General features: G+C 67.2%; 2 protein-coding genes across 2 annotated transcripts in view; one reads left to right on the top strand and one right to left on the bottom strand.

Moving 5' to 3' along the window:
• The first annotated feature begins 139 nt into the window (after nt 1-139).
• On the top strand, nt 140-12,364 carry CHLRE_08g366150v5 (uncharacterized protein). Its single transcript, XM_043064932.1, has 23 exons — nt 140-385; nt 564-641; nt 989-1,117; nt 1,426-1,536; nt 1,765-2,184; nt 2,454-2,570; nt 2,696-2,824; nt 3,048-3,306; nt 3,576-3,667; nt 3,987-4,051; nt 4,207-4,512; nt 4,886-5,181; nt 5,317-5,415; nt 5,738-5,841; nt 6,125-7,508; nt 7,681-7,730; nt 8,076-8,159; nt 8,499-8,637; nt 9,027-9,853; nt 10,156-10,298; nt 10,816-10,983; nt 11,275-11,353; nt 11,760-12,364. Exons 1-23 carry the CDS (start codon nt 305-307, stop codon nt 11,910-11,912), a joined length of 5,313 nt encoding a protein of 1,770 aa, XP_042921933.1. The 5' UTR covers nt 140-304; the 3' UTR covers nt 11,913-12,364.
• Nucleotides 12,365-12,367: 3 nt separating this feature from the next.
• CHLRE_08g366101v5 (uncharacterized protein) overlaps nt 12,368-18,445 on the bottom strand; it is a 22,662-nt gene continuing 16,584 nt past the window's right edge. Inside the window, exons 43-62 of the mRNA XM_043064931.1 lie at nt 18,282-18,413; nt 17,927-18,025; nt 17,583-17,681; nt 17,330-17,428; nt 17,035-17,121; nt 16,753-16,854; nt 16,494-16,592; nt 16,082-16,180; nt 15,805-15,903; nt 15,541-15,642; nt 15,296-15,394; nt 15,043-15,138; nt 14,861-14,889; nt 14,570-14,639; nt 14,272-14,373; nt 13,959-14,057; nt 13,682-13,726; nt 13,427-13,579; nt 13,042-13,299; nt 12,368-12,882 (exon numbers count right to left, since the gene is read on the bottom strand). Of these exons, the coding sequence (XP_042921932.1) occupies nt 12,736-12,882; nt 13,042-13,299; nt 13,427-13,579; nt 13,682-13,726; nt 13,959-14,057; nt 14,272-14,373; nt 14,570-14,639; nt 14,861-14,889; nt 15,043-15,138; nt 15,296-15,394; nt 15,541-15,642; nt 15,805-15,903; nt 16,082-16,180; nt 16,494-16,592; nt 16,753-16,854; nt 17,035-17,121; nt 17,330-17,428; nt 17,583-17,681; nt 17,927-18,025; nt 18,282-18,413 (2,115 nt within the window). The 3' untranslated portion in view covers nt 12,368-12,735. The remainder of the gene's footprint in view (nt 12,883-13,041; nt 13,300-13,426; nt 13,580-13,681; nt 13,727-13,958; nt 14,058-14,271; nt 14,374-14,569; nt 14,640-14,860; nt 14,890-15,042; nt 15,139-15,295; nt 15,395-15,540; nt 15,643-15,804; nt 15,904-16,081; nt 16,181-16,493; nt 16,593-16,752; nt 16,855-17,034; nt 17,122-17,329; nt 17,429-17,582; nt 17,682-17,926; nt 18,026-18,281; nt 18,414-18,445) is intronic.

The following is an 18,445-nucleotide window of genomic DNA, read 5'->3' as shown; positions in this document are numbered from 1 at the left end:
AAGGGCAAAACCCGCGCACAGAGGTAAGCACCAACCTGTGGCCAGGCCCAGTCTACTGCCTTGCAATGTGGCGGTAACTACAGTTTAGTAGATGGAAGCATGCGACACGCAGCAAGCTTTTCCACATCTGTCGATCCAGCTCCCCGCTCGCAAATCGCGCTCGGTTGCCATACCGGGGACTGCTCTGTTTCAAGTCGCTCATGTAAAGCTTAAATCTACATTACCACAAGCCTCGGAAGACTGGCTATAATGCGACCCTACTAGCTTTTTTCTTGCCCGTTGCTTGTCCTGCCAACTTGATAAAATGAGTAAAGAGGCGAGTAGCGGCCCTTCATTCCTGCGCTTCAACTTGGCGCAGAGCCTGGACGTTAGCAGCGTCGTCCCGGTAAGCGCATTCTGGGAACGCGTTTCCATGGCCTGGTGCAGAACCCCGAAGCGTACATGCAAATAGGAGAGACACGTTGCAGGGCGACATGATTTTGCAGGGGAAGGGCCACCCTTTGCCCCGATGCTGACCTGACCGAACCTGCCGATCGTGCTCCTGCCTTTCGCGCTTACTCCAGGCTCCTGTCAGCTCGCTTATCCGGGGACTGTATCCAAAATGCATGTGTTTTCATCCCACGAAGCCGCTGCTCGCCGTGGTGCGTCGCGCGCTCGGGGGCTTGGGGCGGGGCGACGAGGGGTTCAGGGTGGCCGGGTTGGGGTCTGGACTCTGGAGAGATGACAAAAGAGGTGACACGGACTTGGGGCTCTTTGGGCAACACCGTGAATGAGTTTTGCGCCAAGCGCAAAACTGGTAGGCCACGGGCGCCCTGACGCAGTCTGCCACGCACACACGCCTGCCTCCCGCAACTGATCCCTAGGGTCCTGCCGTTGGGTCCTCCACATGGTCCCTCCCCGCCGTCCTGTCCCTCGTCCTCGCCCCGCCACACCCACACATCCAACAAAGCGCAAGCACACACGCGCGTGCGCACACGCGCCTCCACAGGGCGTGTCGGGCTACGTGGCGGTGTACGACCTGCAGAGCAACAGCCGGGTGGGGCGGGTGGACCTGAAGAGCGTGCCCGTGGAGCTGGCGTTTGCGCCGGACGGGTCCGTGCTCATCGTGGTGGTGCAGGTGCGGCGCAGGACGCAGCGGGCTGGGGGCAAGAGTTGCTTTCACCATTTGCAAGGAGAAGAGGCAGGGTTACCGTTGCAGGTACCGTAGCTGCTGCCGGAGTGTGGCCAAGATATAGCGAGACAGTCTTTCCTGACACTGACGCTCTAACATGCTAGTTGGTCTGAGTCGCCGTGGGGTTTGGGGGCAGGCGGCTGGCGCTGTGCAAAGCCGCGCGACGGGGCCACAAACAACCTCCCGGCCAAGCATATGCCTTTCCTGGCCAATCGTAGCCACCTCGCTCGCGCTGCTCCCTCCCCTGCCTCCAGGACTGGATGGTGTACAGCGTGAGCACCAGCAGCTGGAAGAGCCGGCTGCTGGTGCCGCGCCGGTCCAAGATGGACAAGCCGCTGAGCAGCTGCATGCTGGCGGTGGCGCCGGTGAGAGCTGCGACGGGGGGGCGGGAAGAGCTGTGGGATGTTGGCAGAAGAAGGGCGCGAAAGAGTGTCCAGGTCGGGCAAGGGACGGACTGATGAACGGTAAGCACGATACAACGCAACGTGGCCAGCGGCCAACAGTCTTTGGAAGGCGACCCACAAGCACGCGCACACTGTGCCTTGCTCGCTTCCGCCCCCTGCTTCACTTCTCGCGCACCCTAACCCACGCAGGGCTCCAACCCCTTCATCTACTTCTGCCGCTACGCCAAAGACACGCTTCGCCTCGCCACGCTGCCCTCCCGCGGCGGCGCGCCCGCCGCCGACGCGGCGGCGGTGGCCGCCGCCGCCAAGGACGGCAAGGACGGCCCCGGCCGCGGCGCCAGCAGCGCCAGCGGCTGGGGATCGCGTGTTAAGCTGGACGTGCAGAAGGCCATTCTGGGGCTAGCGTGTCACGTGGTTGACGCCCAGCTCATGGTGCTGACGGCGGACGGGCAGCTGCGCGGCTACGCCATCGCGGGCGGCGGCGGCGACGTCATGACGCCGCTGTGGGCGGTGCAGGTGCAGGACGCGGCCGACAAGGTGGTGCCGCCGCTGGGCATCCTCACCTGCGTGCCGCACCCGGCCGTGGCGGGCGGCGCACTCATCCTGCAGGTGCGGCTGTGTACGGACATCCGGCTATGTACGGGGTTGTGGGTGTATGGGCGTGTTTGTGTGAGCGTGAGTGAGTGTGTGTGAGTGTGTGTGTGTGTGTGTGAGAGTGTGTGGTGCGGCTATGTGGGCGAGGCGCTGCGTGGACCTTGGTACTGCAGACAGTGCCACTGCTTGCGCATGCAGCTCCCCACGCGGCAACGCACACACCGGGCTCGCTTGCATACGGTACACAGTGCTGCGAGCTTTCTTCCGTGTGCTCTCTCACACAGGGCTCGCGCACCGGAACCGCCACTGTCCTGGAGGCGCCGGGCCGGGGCACGCCGGCGCAGATCGTGCGGGGCCGGGTGCCCAACTGGGCCGCCACCCTCGGCATGGGGTTCGACAAGGTGGGTGACATGGCCGCCATGGGCCGCCTTGGGAGCGTGTGGAAGTGAGACCGCCACCTACACGACCCACCACGCCCGTCGCCACCTCCCTGGTAACCTCCCTCGCCTACACTGCACGCGTGCAGGCGTCCAGCACTGTGCTGGCATTCGGCTTGAGTGAGGGCGGTGGGCGGCTCAAGAGCGTGTCGTGGCGGCTGGGCTACCGGCTGGGAGCCAGCGGCGTGACCATGCGGCCGTCGCGCGTGGAGCCACAGGTGCGGCAAGGCGCAGGGTGACGCCCTTTTTTTACCAATCGTGGTAATGGACAGGAGGCGGTGGACTTAGCCCAGGATCATAAAGCTCGCTGGAAGAGCTTCCCGGGGATACTGAAGGATCGGAAAGAATGCGGGTGCTGGTGCGCTCAGGGTCAGGGGCCGGGGGCGTTGGTAGGCGAATTGAAGACGCCGGCCGCGTGCTGCGTGCCCGCCTTCCTGACAGGACATCACCAACATGCTGGACAGCACGCGCCGCACGAAGGCCGCGCTGGCAACCTCCATGGCCGCCGGCGCAGTGGCCGCGGCCGCGTCCGCCACCGGCGCCGCCACCTCCAGCGCCTTGCAGCGCAACCTGACGGCTGGCGGCGCGGCGGGCGGCGCCGCTGCCGGCGCGGGCGCGAACGCGGCGCCGCCGGCGTGGCACGGGCTGTGGAGTGTGACGCCGGGCTGGTCGCACGACGCATCCAGCAGCTGCCTGCTGGGTAAGTGTGGCCGGGTGTGAGTGTTATAGCTGTTTGTGATGGTCTTGGTGTTGGTGTTGATTAAGATGGTGATGGTGTTGGGAGCAGCCCGCACCCGCCCCCCAGAATGTAACCCCCCCCCCCCCCGCCGAGAGCAAGCAGCATGGCGTTTGGGTGGCATCGCGGTATCGCACCCATGATACAGTCAGCCGTACATGCTTTCGTCAGTGTCTTGGCCGTGCCCACCCCAATGACTCACGCCCCTTGGCTATGCTTCTTGCTCGTCGCAGAGGGCCAGCTGGCTCCGGTGGTGTCGCGTGTGGCGGTGCATCCCTCACTGGGCGTCATTGCGGCTGCCACAGAGCCGTCCGTGGCAGTGCAGGTGCGGCGGTGGCGGCGGCCGTGGATCCAGGCGGGGACCGAGGCGTGGATCGGGGCGGGGAAGTGGAGGTTGGGAACCCGCGGGGCCCGGGCTCAGGATTGCACGGGAAAGGTCTAGACGTAGTATTGGGGCCGTCAAGCAAGCCGAAGCCGGCGGCAATGCGTTGCGCACTCTGCACTGATCGCAGCTTCAGACCAAGGATTTGATGCGCCCAGTGCCGTGTGCCTGTTGTCGGCCTGTGCTCCCAATCAGTTCGCTGGCACGGTCCGGCGAAACTTAGTGACATAGGCACGTCATGCTGCGACCTGCTACTGCGCAGGTGAACAAGGAGCTGCTGTTTGGCGGTCGCGGGGCGCTGAGCGCCGAGGAAGCCAACCTGGCGCGGTGGGTGACGGCCGTGCGGTAGGGGGCGGGTGCCTGCAATGCCTTGCATCCGGCACCAGTCCGCGAGCTCGCTTGTTCAATTCATGCGGTGCTCGGTTCTATCTCTAAACCTTGCCTTTCCACTTGCATCATCGCGGCCCGCGGTGGCCTCGCAGCCGCACCGCCACCGTGTCGTTGCTCACCGTCACAAACCTGGAGGCGCACGCCTGCGGCTGGCGCGGCGGCCGCGCCGCGCCCCAGCACACCAGCCTCGCCGCCTGGCTGCCCCCCGGCGCCGCCACGGCCGCGGCGACAGCAGCAGCTGCCGCCGCCGCGGCAGCGGCCGGCGACTCGTCGTCGGACGACGAGGCGCCCGCGCCGGCAGACCCAGCTTCAGATCCGGCGGCGGAGGTGGTCGCGGGCTCGGGGGACTCGGCGGCGCTGCAGCTGCCGCCTCACGTGTACTACCTTGCGGGCAACAGGTGCGTACCGGTACAGGGCGGTGTGTCGGATGGCTCGGTCGGGCATGACGACCGGGCGAGGTATGTGTGTACTTGCGCTGGCCAGGCCGGCCGCAGTCTGAGCGCGTTATAGGATCTCGCCGCTCCGTGACCATGGCCGCAGTCGGCTCTCGCCAGCCGTCCATGTCATCATCGCTCCTCAATCCACCGCCTTCTTCTGTCAGCCACCCCTTTTTCACCGCCAGCTTCTCCGATGCGCAGCACCTCCTGTGCGCCACCCCTGCTATGCCCCACCCGTGCTATGCCCCACCCCTGCTATGCCCCACCCCTGCTATGCGCCACCCCTGCTATGCCCCACCCGTGCAATGCCCCACCCCTGCTATGCGCCATGCAGGCTGATGAAGTACTCATTGGTCACGCGATCGTGCGGCACAGTGGCAATGCTGCCCGTCGACGCCCCCGACGGCGACACACGCACCCCGAGACAGCTGGTCTACTCGTCCAAGCGCGCGGCCTGGCTCATTTTCTTCGAGTCCCAGGCCGCCGGGGGCGTGGCGGCCAGCGGCGGCGGCGCCAACGGCGCAGCGGCGGCGGCGCCGGAGCGGTTCACGTGGACGTATGTGACAGCAGCGGCGCTGAGCGTGGGCGGCAGCGAGGGCGGCGCGGGGCCGCAGTCCTGGGTGCGGGCAGGTGCGGCCGGGCGTGCGGGCTGCGTGCAAGCGGCCGCTGCAGGCGTCCCATGCGTGTATGACAGCAGCAAGCCTTCGTGCTGGGCGCCGGACCTCTGAAGCTGCCTTTGCTTGGATCTGGAACCCGCGTCCTCAGGCAAGTACGGCTGCTTTGTGGGCCCCGACGACGAGCACTTCGCGGTGGTGTCCTCCAACGGCCGCCTGTTGGAGCTGTTCGACAGCGCCGCGCCGCCGGGTGGGTGCGCGGGAGCGCGGGAGCGTGGGACGTGGGACGTGGGAGCAGGAGCGTGGGAACGTGGGAGCGCGGGAACGTGGGACGTGGGAGCGCGGGAGCGCGGGAGCGGGTACACGGGTGTGGGTACACGGGTGTGGGTATCGGACCGACAGGGCCTCCTGCGATCACATGCGATGCGTGTGAGCGTGTGTGGGACGGCTACCCTGGCATGCTGCTGCCTGCGGCGCCACTGCCCCCGCCCCGCTAGCCCCGCCCTGCCCCACCCTTTGCTCCCTCCCTCCCTCCCTTCCTCCCTCGCACCCTCTCCCCTCCCCCTGCACAGGCCAGCTGGCGGGCGGGCGGCCGCTGCTGAGCTGTGTGCTGGAGGGCGGCGTGCTGCTGCCGGGGCTGGGTGCGCCGCTGTTCGCGGGGCCGCCCATGTATAACGTGAGGGAGGCAGGGAGGGAGGACGAGGGAGGGTTGTAAATTCCAGCCCAAACTGAACCAAAACCAACGAAAACGAGCGGAGCACAGGCAGAGGTGTTAGGAAGGGAGGGAGCAGGGAGATGAGGAGCACTACCGGCAGGGAGAGCGGCAGGGAGAGCGGTAGCAAAAGTTTGGCGGGGCGGGGCCCGGGCAGTGTGGCGTGACATTGTGTTGCTAATGGCCGGTCGACTCTCCGTCTAAACTTTAGCTGCGGGCCTGCCACTGCCCACCTCCCGGGCCCCAGGCACCGGTGCCGGAGGCCCGCGCGCCCGCCGACGCGGCGCCGCACGACCTGCGGCGCTTCCGCGGCGCCGGCTGCGTGCTGTGGCAGAGCGCCGACATGAACCTGTCCCTGGCCACACTGCCCGCCCTGGCGCGCGTGCCGGTGGACGCACCGGCGCCCGGCGCTGCTGGCGGCGGCGGCGCCGCCGCTGGCGATTCCTCCGATGAGGACGCGGACCCCAACGCCGACGCCAGCGGCGCCTACTACCCAACCCTGGGCCACGGCCACCACTTCGGAAACGTGGGCCGCCAGGCGTCCCTGCCGCTGCTGCCCAACGAGACCGTGCTGCACGTAGCCTGGCAGAGCCTCACGCTGGCGGCGCCGCCGCCGCCGCCGAAGGCGAAGAAACCGGCGGCGGCGGCGGCCGTGGCGGCGGAAGACGACGCGGGCGCGGAGCCGTTCCGGACGAACAGCACCTTTGCGGGCGCGGCGGCGGCGATCGCGGCGGCGACGGCCGCCGCTGGCGGCGTCAGCGCCGCGGCGGCGGCGGCGCGCGCGCCGCCGCCGGGCCTGGGCGGCCCCACGGATGCGGTGGCGGCGGTGCTGACGACGCAGCGGTTGATGGTCGTGACGGCGGCGCTGCGCGTGGTGGCCTCCGTCAGTCTGGCGGCGCTGGGCTGCCCGGCGGCGGCGGCGGAGCCGCTGACGTCAGTGCTGTGGGCGGGGCCCATGCTCCTGGCCACCACCGCCGCCGGGCAGGTGCTGCAGCTGACGTGGACGGGGCAGCTGCTGCCCGTCGCCACGTTGTCGCCCACCGGCCACGTGGCGCTGCTGGGCGTCACCGGCGACTCGCTGCTGCTGCTGCGCAGCCTGCTCGGCTCGCCGCCCGTCGGCGCGGCGGTGGCCGCCGCCGGCGGAAACGCCGCCGCCGCCGCCGCGCTGGCGGAGGCCGTGGCGCGACCGGCGTCGCTGCTGCAGCCGCTGCTCATCGGCTGGGCCAGCCTCGCCGCCACCGGGCTCCTATCGTACGGCGGGACGAGCGGCTCGCCGTCCGCCGCCGCCGTCGTACGGCCGGCGTTACGGCACGCACTGGCGTCGTACGACGCATCGGCGGTAACGCCGCGCGGCGTGTGGGCGCTCATCGCTGCCGGCGCCTGGGACGTGGCGGCGGCGGTGGCGGCGCACATGCCGCCGCTGGACGCCGCCGTCAAGCTGGCGGCGGCGGCCGCCGCCGGCGAGTGGGGCGGCGTGGCGGCGGCGCTGGCGGCTGAGGCGCGGCGGGCGCTGCACGCGCCGCTGCCGCCGCCGCGCGGCTCCGAGCTTCACTCCAAGCTGGTGGCGGCGGCGGCGGGCGCGCTGTTCCACGGGCAGCTGAGCAAAGCCGGCGAGCTGTTCCAGGCGGCGGGTGAGGCGGCGGGTGCTTGCTTGCCGAAGGGGCCTGGGGCTGGGGGCATGGGAGGCGGCGCTGTGAAGTTCGTCGCATGGGGAGGCACTGGAGGATGTGCGCGGACTGGGGAAGTGGCCGCTGTCTTTGCTTTCCGGCTTCTCACACGCGTCACCCAACCTCACACCCGCAGGCGAGTGGCCGGCTGCCATGATTCTGGCCGTGTGCTCAGGCAACCTGCAGGTGAGGGGCGGGGGCCTGCAGGTGAGGGGCGGGGGCCTGCAGGTGAGGGGCGGGGGCCTGCAGGTGAGGGGCGGGGGCCTGCAGGTGAGGGGCGGGGGCCTGCGGGGTACGGCTGCCGCGAGCGCTGTGGGGGTTGGGTTTTCAAGCACAGGGCACGAAGCGGCGGGTGTTGCGCATTCCAGCTTGCTTGCTTGCGCGCCCGGCCGGGCGGGGCCGGACCGGGCACTTGCCCGCCTGGTCTCCCCTGCCATACGAGCGCACACGCGCACACATGGTCACACGAGTCACGACTGCTGTACCCGTAGTAATGGAGCCACCGGTTCGCTTGTCCCGCGGTCCGCACAGGGTGTGCACGCCATCGCCTCCAAGCTGGCAGGCGAGGGCGGCCACGGCGCGCCAGCGGGACCGCCCTCACCGGACGCACCGCAGGTACGACAGTGTAAAACAAATCCAGCCGATTGGTACATGCAGACAGTACCGTAGTTTGCACACCGCAGCTCCTTTGGACTATCGCATCTGTGCTAGCCAAATTACCGTGTGCACAGTCCACGTATGGGTTGTGCGGCAAGTACATGCACGGCCTTGACAATCAAGCGCCACAGTCCCCACGTCCTCTGTTCCTAGCACGTCGTTGCTGCCGCCCCTGGCCCCCCACCCCCCATCCTGTGCCGCGTTTCCAAACATCCTTGCAACCCCCTTCACTTCTTTCTAAACCAATCATGAATGTAAAACCCCCCTCACCGCGTGGCCGCCCCCCTCGCCGCACAGGCCATGCAGCTGGCGTCGGCGCTGCGCTCGCTGTACGGCGGCAGCGGCAGCGGCCCCGTGGCGGACCTGGTGCTGCGCATGGAGCCGCTGCAGCTGCAGGCGGGGCCGCAGGCCATGCCGGCCGTGGGCGGCGGCCCGGGTGAGACCTGCAGGGGTTGGGGCGCCAGGGCAATGAGGCGCCGCGCATGCGGGGTGGGGGCCGCCTGCGTTTGCACTTGTGGGCAGGGAAGGGGGAAGCCCAGGAGTGGGAGGGAGATTGGGAGGAAGAGCGAGAGGGAAGGCCAGGTGGTGCTGGCGCTGGGGGGTGGTCGGAGGCCGTCGAGGCAGTGGAGCCGGGTGGTGTAGGCACCTGTGTCACGGGCGGCAGCGCAGTAACGCGGTGTGCTGTTGCGCATGCGTCCTTCCCCCCTCCCGACATCGTCCGCATTGCTGTGCCCCCATGATTGCCAACCGTCTACCATGTCCCAAGCTAGTCATGAATGTGAACCCCCCCCCCCCCGTTTGCGCCTGCACACGGCCGCTGGGCAGAGCCGGAGCTGGAGCGGGCGGAGGCGTGGGCCCTGGCGCCGCCGCACGCCAGCCCCGCCGCCGTGGCGGTGGCGGGCGCCCTGCCGCGCGCCAGCGTCGTCCTCACCGACGGCGAGCTCGGACCCATCCCCGCCGCCGACCCCGGCCGCGCCCCCGCCGTCGCCTACTACGCGCTCACCGCGACCGCCGCCGCCAGCGTGGCCGCCACGGCGGCGGCCGGCGGCTCCGCCGGCCAACGGCCTGACGGCGGCGCCGCCTCGGGCCGCGGCGCGGGCGGCACCGAGTCCTCCTCGCACCGCGGCCCCGGCGGCGGCGGCACATCGGCGGGCGACAACCTGGAGACCACGTCCGTGGCTTCCAGCGACGCCGCGCAGGCGGCGGCGCGCGCCGAGTTCCTGGGTGCCGGCGGCTTCGGTGCCCTCGGCGGCGGACCCGCCATCGACTTCTCTTCTGATGACGACAGCGACAGCGAGGCAACCAGCGCTGCCGGCAGCAGCGCCGTCGGCGGCGCCGGCGCCGCCGCGCAGCGGCGCATCAAGATCCAGATCCGGGACGCCAAGGCGGCGGCGGCCGCCGGCGGCGCCGCCGCCGCCGGCCCTACGGGTGGCGACGGCGGCTCGCTGCGCGAGGCGGCGAAGGGGCTGCGGCTGATGCCGCCGGGCGTGGGCGGCAGCAGCCGCCTGGCGGTTGGGAGCGGCGTGGTCCCGGGGGCGGCGCCGTCCACCGGCCTGACGCCGGCGCCGTCGTCGGGGCTAACGCCGGCACTGAGTGCGACGCCGAGTGGCGGCGGCGCCTACCAGTTCCCACCGGGCATGTCATCCGCACAGGTGCGTGCGGGGCAGCGGCCCGCGTGTGCATTGCCTTTGGGGAATCCGGGTGTGCAGGTTGCAGGCAATCCCACCGGTGCCTACCGGTGCTGGCGTGTCGGCCGTTGCGGCTCACTGCTTTTGCGCTGCACCGCACTTTGCCGCACTCACAAGCACGTACGCGACCACATTGGCTGTTGTCCTTGACGCTGGACTCCGCGGACATCGGTATCGACGACTACTGTGTACCTTGGAGTACCTGGCTACGACTTCACTTCGTAAACTGAAAGCATGTGACCCCCCTGCCCTTGCTCCTCATGCAGCTGTACGCGGGCGGCGCGGCGCTGATGGAGACGGGCGACTGGCGCGGCGCCGCCGCCCACTTCAGCCGGGCCATGTCAGTGCTCAGCCATGAGGAGCGGGCGGCCATGGACGAGGCGTCCAGGAGGGCGCGCCTGGCCTTCTGGTGCGCGCTGCGAGCGGGGCAAGCGGGCGTGATGGAGGGGGCGTTGTAGGTACCAGCCCAAACTAAACGGAACCCAGTGCAAAAGAGGGGGGAGGGGAGGGAGGGGAGGCAGGGGCCGGGATGCGTTGTCGTTGGTTTCCTGCCCCGACCAGGAGGACGGGGGGCAAGTCATGTTGGCTCAGCACAAGAGCCACTTGCGCCGTTCCTAGCGCTCGGGTCGACGCCGGTCTTCTAACCAGCCATGCTTGGAACCTTGTCCCCCCCCCCCCGACTTCACTTCGTAAACTTAATGCATGTAATCCCCGCCGATTGGTCATCGGTACGCGCAACACCACACCTGCTGTCTACTTCGCTACACTTCTCTGTACCAATCCGTGCAACCCCCCCCACACACACACACACACCACCACCACCACCCGGCTACAACTTCGCTTCTCCTTAACTAATCATAAATGTAACCCCCACCTGCCCACCCACCCTCCCTCCACCCCCCGCCCTCCACCCCCGCACACCCCAGCGCCAACTACTACGCGGCGGTGCGGCTGCTGGAGGGCGTGGGCGCGGGCGCGGGCGGGCGCGAGGCGCGGCTGTACCGCTACCTGGCGGCGCTGCGGCTGGACGCGCGGCACGGCGACGCGCTGCTGCGGGAGGCCATCAGCCGCAACAAGGCCGTGAGGAACTACAGGTGGGGGCGGGAGGGGGCGTGCAGAAGGGGGGAGTTGTAGATACCAGCCCAAACGAAACCGCACCCAATGCAAAAGAGCGAGGAGGTGAGCGTGGGGGTGAAGGAGGGTGATGTGGGCTATGGGACAGGCAGTCGGCGGAATGAGTGATCGTTGGGGCGCGTTCTCGCTTGTACACACGCACATACGCACGTGTACAATACGCATTCAGCTTCCATCCCCTGATGTTATGGTGATCCCCTGATGTTATGATGATCCCCTGACGCCGTACACACGCGCGCTGTTGCTGGCAGGTATGCGGGCGACCAGCTGACGGCGCTGATCGGGCGTGTGGCGGACACGGCGCCGGGCGACTACCTGGCGCAGCTGCAGGTGCGTGTGTGCGGGTGTGGGTGGGTGTGGGTGGGTGGGTGGGTGAGTGTGGGTGGGTGGGTGGGTGGGTGCGTGTGTGTGTGTGTGTGTGTGTGTGTGTGTGTGTGTGTGTGTGTGTGTGTGTGTGTTTGCGGGCGTCATGGCGTGAGGCGAGTGGCGTGTGTTGGGCACGTGGAATGTTGGGGTGCAGGGGGCCGCGGCGTTGCAGTGGGGCGATACGCGGCTGGCACGATGGCTGGGTTCCAGACCCGGGTGGTGGTCCGTGGAGCCCGTGGCGAGCCTGTGGCCGGGTAGGGTGGCGGGGGCCACGAGGTGGAAGAGCGGGTGGGGTGCATGGCGTGTCCACGCGCACATGTCACAGCCGCCGCTGCTGCCCCCTGTCCACCCGCACCGCCGCGCCCTGCAGGCGGAGATTGAGGACTGCGACCGGCACGGCGGCGGTAACGCCGACCTGCCCTTCGACGAGCAGACGAGCGACTGGTCGGCACTGGTGGCGGCGGCGGGCGAGAGCGGCGGCAGCAAGGAGGACGTGGATGCGTTGGTGCTGCCGCTGCTGTAGATTTGAATGTGGCAGGATGCTGCCGCCGCGTTTCGGTCGGGTGGGTCGGGTATCAGCGAGCAGTGCAGAGCGCAAGGGTTGGACTGGCGCCCTGCGCACATGCTGCTGTGGAAGGGGCGTGCAGGCAGGAGCAGGCGCGGGCAAGCAGCGGGGAAGGCTCAGGCAAACCGGTGGTAGACGTCTGTGTGTGTGCGGACAGAGGAGACGTGTTGTAGGCGGCTGTATGCGGAGACTCGATATATAGTCATGACGACTGCCACGACAGGCCACGACGGGGCTGGTGTGGCCAAGAGGGCCGGCTTAAGCGCAGGACCTGCTGCCGCGCAAACCCTGAGAATCTATAGTTCGCCCCTGGGTCCGCCGGACAAGCCAGGACACGTTCTGGCGTTTGAGGACACGCGCACACTGGGCACGCCTGGTGCGGCCGGAAGGTCATGTAAACGAATTAACGCAAGCAGGGTACAGCTAACAGCGCCAGAACGAGGCAGTGCAGACGCAATCAGTACACTGCATGCATCTGATGATTCCGCAATCAGCATTTGCAGTTACAAACTCTTGCCCCTTGGCTTGCCCCGTCACAAACACGCGCAATGCACATTGCGCCGCCACCGGCAACTTATGCAACCAAGTTGGCGAGAAAAATACGGTACCCGTGCGTTCACGCGCCGCCCGCGCATCTTCACCTGCCCCTGTGCCGCTAGCACCACTAGCCCTACGCACCGCAGTTATGCACGCTGCCGCATCACGATAGTTCCAAACCGACCTCCTTTGCGAGGATCTGAGCCACGCACGTCCGCCCTGTCTGCTGCGCAGCCTTGCTACGTTACAGCCTCACCCACGCCGCGCTCTTGGTGCGGGCGCTCTGTCCGCTGCGGTCCACTGCGTCCCTGTTGGCGCCCGCCGCCAGCAGCGCGTCAGCCACCCGGCCGTGTCCCTTCTCCGCCGCAACCATGAGCGCCGTCACGCCGTCCTACACGGTAATGTTGAGCATGCATTTATTTGGTGTGTGTGTGTGTGTGTGTTTGTGTGTGTGTGTCATCCACGCACGAAGCAGAAGGCCCATCACAAGTAATTTATCGGGCAGGCACACGACATGCAGCCACGCACGTACACGCCGCGCCAGACCCACCTCCGTGCGCGCAAAGTTGACGTTCGCACCGCCGTCGATGAGCGCCTTCACGAGCGCCAGCTTGCCGGCGGCGCACGCACAGAACAGCGGCGTCTGGCCCACGGCGCCGCCCGCCGCAGACGCCGCGGCGCCGCTGCTGCTGCTGCCGGCGGGCGGCGCCTCCAGCACCACATCCACTTTGGCCTTGTGGCGGACGAGTGCGCGCACCGCCTCCGGCTTGTCGTTGAGCGCCGCACACCACAGCGGCGTCAGGCCGCGCTGCGCAAGCATGGAGACAGATGGGCAGGTGTGACCGTTGATTGGAGCATATCAAACTACGGTATACCGGCGGCGGCGCCGGTAGGTCAAGTCCTGAGATTCGCACCCATGTGCGTGTGCGACCTACCGGGTTGCGCGCCTCTGGCTTTGCGCCCGCCGCCAGCAGCGCCGCCAGCACTGTGACGTTGCCGCGCGCCGCCGCCCAGTGTGTGAGGCAGTCGCCGTCGCGGTTGGTCGCGGAGGGGTCGGCGCCGGCGGCCAGCAGCGCGTTGAGGACGTCCTGTGTGGGGAGAGGGAGAGGGAATAATGGGAGGCGGTTCAGTGACTGTTTGCCGACAAACAATACACACACACTTACAACACAAACATGCCAAGTACTCACGTGTTGGTCGTACTGGGCCGCAAGCCACAGCGCGTTGTCTCCATCCTGTTTACAACAGCAGGCAATGTGGTGTGTGTGTGTGTGTGTGTACATGTGTGTGTACATGTGTGTACATGTGTGTGTGCGCGGGGCAGGCGAGCGGGTGATTAGCAAAGTTGCCGCGGCGCGCGGTGGGATGCGGGGGCGCAATCCCGAGGCATGCGGTCGCAGGCGGGTGTCAAGTGATAAGGCACCCTGCCCCCAGCGGCTGTTGCTATACGTCCACCCTCGCTCCTACCTTGTCGCGTGCCTCCTTGTTTGCGCCCAGCCCCAGCAGCGTCTTCACCAGCGCGAGCTCGCCGCGCCAGCAGCCGTACACAAGCAGGGTCATGCCGCTCTGGCGGAGGGGCGCGCAGCAGCAAGAAGGAAGGAGAAGGGAGGGCAGGAGGAGGGAACAGAGGGGTTGGATTGGCAGGGATCGAGGGGGAAAGGCGGCAATAGATAGAGCGCGCACCCAAGCCGTGTACCATTCATCGCGCACCACCACCACAGTCTCAATCCCGATCACTGCAGACGATCCACGTGCGCATAGCAGTGCGCAACGACCGCACCTTGCCGCCCGCCGCCTCTATGTTTGCCCCCGCCGCCACCAGCTGCTTCACCACATCCAGGTGCCCCTTGAGGCCGGCGCTCCACAGCGGCGTGTTGGCAGACTGCGCAAGTGCGTGCGCGGGCTTGCACCAGTAAAACACGGTGGCGAGGAAGGTGACAGCACAGCAGCACTAAAACCGTACATGCAGTGCCGCGCGTATGTTGAGCCGCGTGCAAGGAGCGAACGATCACGGACTGTGCCAGGCCCCTAGGTAGCCCAACTCGGCACCCCAGATCAAGCACCGCCGCCTTACGCACCGAGTTTAGTGCTTCCTTGTTTGCGCCCGCGTCCAGCAGCGCCTTCACAAGTGTGGTCTTGCCGTTGGAGCTGCAACGCGACGGTCGCAGCAACATGTCAGGACGGGTGTTGTTGTAAGCCAGAAGCTCGGGAGCGGCTGGGCGGTAGGTCATCCATGCACCACAGGCGATGCATGCTACCTAGACATGATGCCGGCACATGGTGACACAGGGGTGGTGCGCGTGCGGGCGCGCCCCTGCAAGGGAGCAGATCTCCGCAGGGCGACATCTACATGTGTGTGTAGCACTCACCAAGCCCAGTGAAGCAGCGTCTGACCATCCTGTGGGTTGACAGTCAGGTGCACAGTTTTCATAACCACAACATCCCAGGAAGTCAGGAACGTGTGCGTGTGAATGTCATTGCGACATGCATCATGCATTAAACCCAATCCATGCACAGCAGCCGCACGGCGCCCACACGCCCACGCACGCACCTTGTCCCTGGCCTCCTTCTCCGCCCCGCTCTTGAGAAGCGTCTTCGCGACCTCCAGCTGGTCGTTCACACCCGCAGTCCACAGCGGGGTGTGGCCCTGTGCCATAGCGGCGGTGAGGTGCACACGTGCAAGTGCACGTGCTAAAAGTCCACCCTCACATGCACGCAGCAACCCCGGCTCCTCCCTAACACCGACCTCCACTCCCTCCACGTCCCCCGCCAAACCATCCCTGCCCTCCCCTCCCCTCCCTCACCGCCGTCACGGCCTCCTTGTTGGCTCCGCACGCCAGCAGTACTCGAACCAGGTCCACCAGCCCCCGCGCCGCGCCCGTGTGCAGAAGCGTGGGGCCATTCTGCAACCAATAGGACATGGCCGCATGGGACACACGGTGCGGCATGCGACATTGTCTTGTTCCGTATTCGCAATCCACCCGCTCCCGCTCCTTCCACGCAACATCATCAGCCACACATGCTGGCATTTGCGTATGCACGCACGCACCTTGCTGAGCACGGCCTCCCTGTTGGCCCCCGCGCCGATGAGCGCCTTCACGGCCTCCAGCCGCCCGTTGAGCCCCGCCACCCACAGCGCCGTGTGGCCGTCCTGGATCGAGGAGCCAGGAGCCAGCATTTATGCACTTCAGCACCATGTGTCGGATAAGTATACGGTATTGTGCGCGCTTTTGCATCATCCCGGAAGAAGCTCTGGAGACAACTGCCGCTGCAGGCCAGGACCACAGGACGTGTGTGTGCCCCACCAGCTCACCGACGTCGTGGCGTCCATGGCCGCGCCCGCCGTCAGCAGCAGCTTCATCAGCTCGTGCAGCCCCGCGCCAGCAGCCCAGATCAGCAGCGTCTGGCCTTGCTGCGAGCGCACGAATGGAAAGAATGTGTGGCCGGGGTGTTGGCGGCATCAGGCTACCTACTGCAAGGTGCTACCTCCATGATCTCCCCCCTGACCTCCACCACACAACCCACCCAGCCCCGCCCCACCCGGCCCACCCGGCCGGAATGCACCCCGCCAAACCCACGCCGCCACCCACCGAGTTGCGCGCCTCCTTGTTTGCGCCCGCCTCCAGCAGCGCCTTCACCGCCCCCAGGTGGTTGCCCATGCCCGCCACCAGCAGCGGAGTCAGGCCGTTCTGTGGTTGGACAGGACCAGGGACCGGGACAGGGTCAGGGACAGGGACAGGGCGGGTTGAGGGGGCGGGAGAGCAGCAGGCAGCACGCACGCATGGCCTCGATGGCAACTCACACATACACACACACACACACACACACACACACGCACATACACACACACACACACGTGATCTGGCAGAATAACCGTGAAAACCGTAGTCACACACACGCACGCACGCACACACACGCACACACACACACACACACACACACACACACACACACACACACACACACACGCACACACACACACACACACACACAAGCACACACCTTGTCCTTGGCCTCCTTCTCCACGCCCGCCGCCAGCAGTGCCTGCGCCGCCTCCGTCCGCCCGTTCGCACAGGCAGCCAGCAGCGGAGTCAGCCCGTCCTGTGTGGATTCGTACGGTACGTGCAGAGCGGGTTGGGGACGTGGTGGTGTTGGTGCTTGACCCATGCAAGCACAGTACATTGTATCACCAGCCACATTCAACGACGCAACTGGCGTGCAACTGGCGTGCAAGCTCACGCGCTGCTTGCGCGCCACTTGCCTTGCCGCGCGCCTCCTTGTCCACGCCCGCCGCCGCCAGCTGGCCCCTGATGACGTCAGCATGGCCCTGCCGCGCCGCCCAGTACAGCAGCGGACCGCCCAGCTGCACGGGAGTGGTTGGGCAGCATGCGGCGTGTGCATGAGTTTGTGTGGGGAGGAGCTGCCAGGACGATGCTGACTGCTGGAAAGGAAGGCACGCCAATGCGGCACTCGAACACGCACGAGCAAAGTAGTTGCGGCGAAGTTGAGCGCATGCACCCACGAACCAATGAATCCAACACACCTCCATGTTTGCGTTTATTCGCAGCAACACCTTCACCACCGAGTCGTGGCCCATCAACGCCGCCGCGTACAGCGGCGTTTTGCCATCCTGCAGGGCCGTACAGGTGAGGCGAGGCGAATCGATGCGAAAAGAAAGCCTTGGTTGGTAGGCAGGCGGGCGGCAGGCAGCATGGCCTTAAGTGCTGCACATGCTTCTGCTTCATACTGTGTGCGGCCAGCAGTTAATATGTATGGATGCGCCGGCTAGGCCAAGCCAACAGAGCTTGCGGACAACCTCCCCGCCCATGCACGCTCACCTTGCCGCGGGCGTCCTGCCTTGCGCCGGCCGCCAGCAGGGTGCGGACGACGTCCATGTGCCCCGACGCCGCGGCGTGGTGCAGGCCGGTGCAGCCGTCCTGGTGTGTGTGTGTGTGCGTGTGTAATGATTCCGTGGGAGAGGCGTGCGTGGGCATGGGTTGCGGGAGCGAGACGGTATGTATGTGTGTACGTGTGAAGTGTGCCAAGCCGCGTCTCCCAAACTCTCCCAACCCAAGCTCGGCCCTCACTCACCGCCCCCGTGGCGTCCACCTTGGCTCCCGCCGCCAGCAGCGCCTTCACCACTGGCAGTCGGCCCAGGCGGCAGGCCAGGAACAGCGCCGGCTCGCCGTCCTGACACACACGTGTATCAGAGCCCATTGTGACAGTCGTGGCAGGAAGTGCACAGGGGAAGGAGGGAGCCCGCACAGACTGTGCATGCATGGCAGTTGGTGCGGTGCAACGGTAACACAGCAGTACAAACAGCCACATCACCCACGCGTGCACCACCACCCCCTCCCCGCCTGTCCGCCCGACTGCCCCATGCCCGCCCCCTCGTTGCGCCTCCCCCCTGTATTCAAAACTCCCATCCCGCCCACCTCGTTGCGGCCCTCCAGGTCCGCCCCGCCGCCCAGCAGCGCCTTGACCACCTCCACGTGGCCGTTGGAGGTGGCCACGTGCAGCGCCGTCATGCCGGCCTGGATAGGCGCGTGTGCACGTGCACAGGCGGCGATGAGGTGGTACGAGGGATAACGGGTGGTACGAACGGATGGGTGAGGTCTTGGGTGAGGTGGCAAGGTTGCTACACACTGGGTTGGCTGCCATGCAACGCGCCGTCAGGACCGACACCAGGCCGGCCACTCCCAATGCGACAAACATGAGCCAATCACCCAAACCATAAACCGTCCAACTCCCAACCGTCCAACTCCCCACCGTCCGGTTCCCAAGCCTCACCGCGTTCTTTGCCCCCCTGTCCGCCCGCGCCGCCAGCAGCAGCTCTGTGAGCTCCAGGTTGCCCACGGCGGCGGCGGCCAGCAGCGGCGTGTTGCGCAGCCGCGAGTCCTTGGCCTCCGTGTCGGCACCGCTCTGTGGTGGTGGTGGTGGTGGTGGTGGTGGTG

The sequence above is a fragment of the Chlamydomonas reinhardtii genome, chromosome 8, assembly GCF_000002595.2.
Source record: "Chlamydomonas reinhardtii strain CC-503 cw92 mt+ chromosome 8, whole genome shotgun sequence".
Lineage (NCBI taxonomy): Eukaryota > Viridiplantae > Chlorophyta > Chlorophyceae > Chlamydomonadales > Chlamydomonadaceae > Chlamydomonas > Chlamydomonas reinhardtii.
Note: the sequence above shows the minus strand (reverse complement) of the source record. Positions and strands in the feature narration are given on the sequence as shown.

Excerpts from the sequence above, each read along its gene's own strand:
- CHLRE_08g366150v5 (XM_043064932.1), top strand. The coding sequence starts at position 305 with ATGAGTAAAGAGGCGAGTAGCGGCCCTTCATTCCTGCGCTTCAACTTG. Across the intron at positions 9,854-10,155 it reads CGGGCATGTCATCCGCACAG|CTGTACGCGGGCGGCGCGGC; the intron begins GTGCGTGCGGGG and ends CTCCTCATGCAG. Across the intron at positions 11,354-11,759 it reads ACTACCTGGCGCAGCTGCAG|GCGGAGATTGAGGACTGCGA; the intron begins GTGCGTGTGTGC and ends CGCGCCCTGCAG.